Below are 6292 nucleotides of genomic sequence, written 5' to 3'. Positions count from 1 at the left end.
ACCTGCTCTGCACAGCCCTAGTTGAAAACCACAGCTCTAGGTTTTGCTTCTCAATGCATGAACAATTGAAATACATAATTGACTGTCTTGTGACGGTATAATGAGGACTGACACTTCCCCAGATATAAAATGGGAAGAAGCCACTTTGGCATTACATAAGGTAGTTGACTTGTCCAAATTAAGTCAGAAAAGACTGGAAAGCGAGCCTTGCCATTAATGTACAATATCTCACATTTCAATTGCAGATCCTAATTTTGTTCCAGTACCAGCCAATCAGACAGGAGGACTGGAAAGAGATGAAGAATTCTCAACTCAAAGTATGTTTCTTAATCTACTTCCGTGATTGATTTTTATCTCTTTTAACTTCACAAAAAACTCAGATGTAAATACGAGGGGAAGGATTTTTCTGGTGCTGTATGCTATGATATGCTATGGACAATATCTGTATCTAGTAAATCCGTTTGCTTTGGGAAATCCTTTCCTTCTTACAGAAGAAAGTTTACATGTGTATAGCCCTCTGTTAATAGGCACTACCAGGGTAACAACTCCACAAATTACAATGGGAGAAGAGAGACTTATCTGTATAAGCTGTTTCCCAAACCTTAAACATGGGAGAGTTATTGTTTGTGAGCTTGTATGTTTAACTCAGAATCCTGTCAGGCTTTCCAAAAGATGCCATATTTTTCAAAATTGGGTACCTACTTCTTGGCCCACCTATCATGGGTAGGTGACTAACCATATGGCCTGATTTTAGAATACAGTGTATGGAGTACCTGATAGCTCTTTAACTTCATGTATGTATATATTGTGTAAGTCCATTCCTGTTCCAGAATGCAGCTTTCAGACTTTTGAATGAAGGTGCAGATAAATGGGATATGATTTTATGTAAGACAGATTTCCCCAGACTTCCCTGAAGCTTGAAAACACTAAAACATCAAAAGACATTTATGGCATAGGGAAAGCCTTCACCAAAGTACCCACATTGAAACCAGTGGCGCTACATTGGTTTTCATCAGCTTCTGAGGTCACCAAAAAGCTGTAACTCTTCTGTTAATATGTCAATGCTCAATATAGAGGCACTGGATAGCTCAGTTGTGAAGAATATCTTTCATCAGTGAGCAAGGAAATCAACATTTAGCCTAGTACCTGGCACCTGTGGTCTACCAGGCAAATACGTACATTAGAGAATTTTCACTGCACAGAGTAACTCACAAGCTACAGACATTGCACTGTTTTGTAGAACATTTGTTTCCATATTGTAGTTTACTAAATACTGCATGACAATGATGTTTTCCTTAATCCTGATATTAGTGTCGACAGTGGAGTCAGAAGAAATCATGCAAACAAATCAGAATCATGAAGCAATGCTGGAGGACCTTCAGAATGATATTCATCAAACAATCAGCAACTTAGGGGACTTGCAGAGGATATTTGAGAACAACATTACTGCCATGGCATTGGAAGCAGACCAGAATAAAACAGGTGAGAAGATTGCCCCTGGAGTACCAGTGTTGTAGATTCATCCCCCCTCTCCCCCAGAAAGGAAACATGACCTTGAACCCACTACTCTCTGAGAACTGTTCAGTTCTTAGACAGAGTTCAATTTAGCCATGGATGTGGGTGCACCTACTTAGGAAGTTACTGAGACAAACTCTTTACTCTGACATATAAGGGGAGCGTGTGGTGGGTCATGGGTGTCAGCTGCAGGGCAGTTTGATTCAGAATTTTCTCACTTGTAGTAAGTTCAAGTTAATGAGATTCTGCCAAAGGGCTTGGCAGGTAAAGCAATTTGTAATACACAATATAAGGTAAAGCTGCCTGCTTATTTTCACCTTATTAGCAGTTTTTAGGGGGGGGAGAGATTGTCGTTGTACCTTCTGCCTTTCTCCCTTTTTTGGGGTTCTTGAACACACTACACTATGCTGAATGCCAGGCTGATTAATGTTACATCACACAACCATTCACACCCTTCAAATCAGCCTATAATCAGTTGCATGCATATAACTGCTGAACTGGACCTCCTAACTAGCGAACCCTGGGTTCTTCAACCTTGGTTCCTCAATGAAATAGATCAACCTCTGAGTTGATTACCTTTAAGTATTGTGAGAATTTCAGATACCTTATAGATCTGGTATATACATATGGTGAACCTATTGTTCCACTATGTGGCACCTTCCTGCATGCTGTGTTGCTTTGAGAAGGAAGCAGTATAGCCATATCTGTCTGGTGCTCCAGAAGGACTAATTAGCCTGGCTACAGTACCATATGTATGCAGTTAAGCTGCTTTTGATTTAGGAGAACCCATGTGGAAGAGCACAACATGCTTGAGGGTACAATTGCAGGGGAAAAAAAGTTTTTCATTTATTTTATGCTGGCCCTAATTTTCTGATTTCAGTGCTCTGTAGAATTTTATGTTCAGCACACAAAGTTATGTGGTATATATCAGAGGCGAAAGCATTATAGAATTGCAAGATAATCTTTCACTAGATGGTGGCTTTTGCTAAAATGGCTATAAAATTGATGGCCTTATGGGCCTTGACAGATGTCATGTTTATGATGTAGTTAAATTCTTAATCATACAGTAAATTGCAAAATACCGCATGCTCAGCCAATTCAAGGCACCATAAAATGGCAAACCAAACACAAAGAAGTTCTATATGTAATGTAGAACATTTTTGTGGCTAGTTTGTGTGGCACCTTAAATATGTAGCATTTGTCCCAGACAGGAGGCTGGCCTATCCCCAACCCTGACAAATCAGATGATTGTAGCACCTGATTCCAAACCCAGGCTGCAAATGTGTTGGCCCTGTCCTGCAGTCTGCATGTAGGCTGGCACATCCTTCATCCTACAGCATTTGAGATGGGACACAAAATTCAGCATAGTCAGTTGCTCCATTATCTGAACATCCACCAGGGGCCTAGGTTTCAAAGGTATCACTCTTCCAGTTCATCCTTCTCAGAGATGTTGTTTCAAACTGTCTGAAGACTCAGGAAGACTATTCCTACAGAGATGTTCAATTTAAAATCAGATTGTTTTTGCTGTCAAAATGTTTAGAAGCTTAATTCTTACTTTAAAGGAAAGCTTAACTTTTGGGAAATAAGATGGAGGTTTGCGTGGCAGATTGTTTAGTCAGTGACCTGATAGTATCTGGTCAGACTGCTAAAATGCTTTCCAAATACATTATTTATATATTCCATTTTAGTTTTAGGTAGGGATCTTTTTCCTAACATTTTACTTTTTACAGTTTAATGTTTTGTTACAGAAGTACATGAACGGCTTCTTCAGCAAATGCTGCTTCCTTATGTGGAGAATTTTCTAAAGGAACATTTTACGCCCATGTGGTCAAGTTTCAATAAAAGCTTACTGAATCTTTCTACCATGGTGAGAAACCTGTCCCAGGGTGTGGAGGCTAACAAAAAAAGCATAGAGAGATTCCAGGAAAGTACTGTGCCCAAGAGAGAGTTCCAGGAACTGGGAACTAAGTTTGAATCAAAAGTTCAAGAAAACGTTGTGAAAGTAGAACAGTTGAAAAGGGATATAGACAATCACCTACACCTGCAGCAGGCAGCCATTCACTACAATCTAACCATGATCAAGGCAGATGCTGACATGAAGTTCAAGAGATACCATAAGATACAGCAGTCCCATTTGCTAGCTTTGAATAACAGCATGACAGACTTGAAACAAGAGCAAGAAAAACTGGAAGGAGATACTGAGGCTTTGAATAGAAACTTAACAGAACTTTCTTTATACTATGGCCCTAAAGATGACACTCTACAGCTCTCCATTAAGCAACTAAATGAGACCTTGATGGGGCATGCAAAGCAGCTCAAAGAACTTTACATGGACTCAGATGTGGTCTTTGAGGATATTACTGTTTTAGAAAAATGGATTAATCAGTTGAAAGATGACATTAAACATGCAGCAGAGGATGTTACAGTTTCCTTAATGGAGAAATCACTTATTATAAAAGAAAACAAAGAAGCACTAGAAAGGCAGATACTGGAGCTCAACTACACGCTCTCAAATCTTCAAGAAAGCTATTGGGATCTGTTAAAGTATATGAAAGAATGTAAATGCCAGAAAATATCTTCTGACATTGACAGGCTGGAAGATGTTCAAAAAAACATCTCTTATCCCCTTAATGGTACTCAGTTAGACTTAATGGACACAAAGCAATTACAGACATATTTTTTGGAACTCTTGAGAAGTGAAATTGAGCTCTCCCCTGCTTTTCTATCTATCCATGAATCTCTTAATTTTCAGCAGGAAAAAAGCAGACAACTGATGGATAGTATGGTTCAGATCGAGTCACAAGTCCAGTCCTTAAGTAAGAGAGATGAGAAAATTCATGGCCACATCAAGTATCTCAATAGTTCTTTCAACTCTCTTTTGGAAGATGCAATGAGGCATGAAACTGCATTAGAAGCTTTGTTGGGAGAGGAAATTATGGACATCTTGTCTGAAGAAGACCCTACAACTCTAATATCACCAGTAGCTCAGCTGCAAGAAGCTCTCAGCCATAACTCAGATAAGCTCAAAGAGCAAAATATGACTTTAGAATTCCTTATAAAGAAGCTTCATTTCCTGGAGATGAATCATGAGAGTAACCATGATGCTCAGAACTCCTCGTCTAGGCATCCTACCAATGGAAAGCACATCAAGAACACTTTGGAGGAAGTTGATAGCCAACATGGCAATGTAGAACATTTGGAACCCAACTATGAGGCTGCCAAGGATGACATTTTGGATAGTCCAGCATATAATGATATCATGAATCTAAAAAATGATATCAAACACCTAAGCAGGGAGATCAAGAAGCATGAGTCATGGATGGATGGTAGGAATTACTGCTGCAATTGTACGGTGGTAAGTCTGGTGGAACCACTTAATATTTCCATGGAGATGCTCAGAGCAGACTTAGCAACCTCCAAGCAGAGATTTGAGGAACATCTACAGATTTTTCAAAAACTGTTTGGAACTAATGAAGAATTAGGTGCCTCAAACATAAGTCTGGATATTACAACAATTCAGTCACTTCTGAACAAAAAGATGAGGCGGCAGTTGAAAGGTCAAGATAAGCAAAGAAAGAAAGACAGGCAGCAGACTGAGCACAGAGAAAACATGCACATGAGGAATGGAAGAAATACAATACAGTCAGAACTTTTAAGGAAAGGTAAACTTTTTCTCTCACTCTGTTAGCTTGTGTTCTAACATATCCATGCTATGTATTTATACATACATACTATGGAAAGATGCACATATTATAATCTGAACTATTAATGCAGAACTAGATTTTAGGTCAGTGGTCCTCAACCTTTTTAGACTCAAGGCACCCTTCAGAAAATGTCAGCTCTTATTTTCCATTGTTGTTTTTTTTTACTATAGAAAAATAATAAAAACATTTCTCCTTTTGCAAGCAACTCAGAATAATCACAAGAGGTCAGAATGCTTTTAACACTATGGATTCCTATTTGAAATCTCTGGGTGCATCCTGATGAGTGTGCATGTGTGGTTTGTGGTGCCTCAAACCCATTCGAGGTGCTGCAAACTATATACAGTATACATGCACCCATGTGTCGCATTGCTAATTTGCAGTGCAGCAGGGTTTTCTGACACCAGGATATCTTGGTGTCAGAAAAAAAGACCACTAAAAAAAGTGGTGTAGTGCACATGGCAGCAGCGTGCACTGCCAGAAACAGGTTGGACAAATATGTGCCACTGCTATTTGTCCCATGGGAAATGTGCACCCCTATGTGTGTGCTTGTCAGGACACACCCTTTGGAGTTATCTCATGAATCATGTTTGCATACCTAACAGCACTAACATTGCATGGTACTCTGCAGCACCCCCAAAAGGATCACAGGCCACTCCAAGGTGCTATGGCACCCTGATTGAGAATCACTGCCTTAGACTGTATAGTGGCATAACTATGAAGTCAGTGGAGTTACAGCACTGGGGAACTCAGTTTTGATAAAGCATCATCTATTCAGGTAACTGGTCATGGGGTTGTTGATTACTGTTGATTTCAACTCTTTTTTTTTTTTTTTTTTTAACAGTTTCTGGTGTTGGCATATTAATGGTTTTCTCCAAGCCTGGTTGAAAGTGCTAGGCCTCCAGGCTTGGTATCTGCCTCCCCTATTAGCTGAGAGTACAGTGGAAGAAATGTACTCAGGATTGAATCCTGGGCAACATAATTAGGCTGTTATACCTTATGTTGATGCTCTGCCTAGCTGCTCTGTCTCAGACAGAGTAAGGAGTCAGGGGAGAAGCACTCTGAGGTGCTTTGGG

General features: G+C 39.7%; 2 protein-coding genes across 3 annotated transcripts in view; one reads left to right on the top strand and one right to left on the bottom strand.

The window, feature by feature from the left end:
- MMRN2 (multimerin 2) overlaps positions 1-6292 on the top strand; it is a 75719-nt gene that overhangs the window by 61994 nt on the left and 7433 nt on the right. For both annotated transcript variants that reach the window (XM_019502246.1, XM_019502247.1), the window contains 3 exons: positions 246-317; positions 1312-1482; positions 3264-5177. In XM_019502246.1, coding sequence (XP_019357791.1) covers positions 246-317; positions 1312-1482; positions 3264-5177 — 2157 coding nt within the window. The remainder of the gene's footprint in view (positions 1-245; positions 318-1311; positions 1483-3263; positions 5178-6292) is intronic.
- Positions 4463-6292, bottom strand: part of BMPR1A (bone morphogenetic protein receptor type 1A) — a 142436-nt gene continuing 140606 nt past the window's right edge. The window contains exon 13 of the transcript XR_002094822.1: positions 4463-4475. The gene's annotated coding sequence lies outside the window, so the exon portion shown is untranslated. The remainder of the gene's footprint in view (positions 4476-6292) is intronic.

Source organism: Gavialis gangeticus, unplaced genomic scaffold, assembly GCF_001723915.1.
Source record: "Gavialis gangeticus isolate Ggan-Ray unplaced genomic scaffold, GavGan_comp1, whole genome shotgun sequence".
In the NCBI taxonomy this organism is placed as follows: domain Eukaryota; kingdom Metazoa; phylum Chordata; order Crocodylia; family Gavialidae; genus Gavialis; species Gavialis gangeticus.
This window is presented reverse-complemented; position numbering and strand designations above follow the sequence as displayed.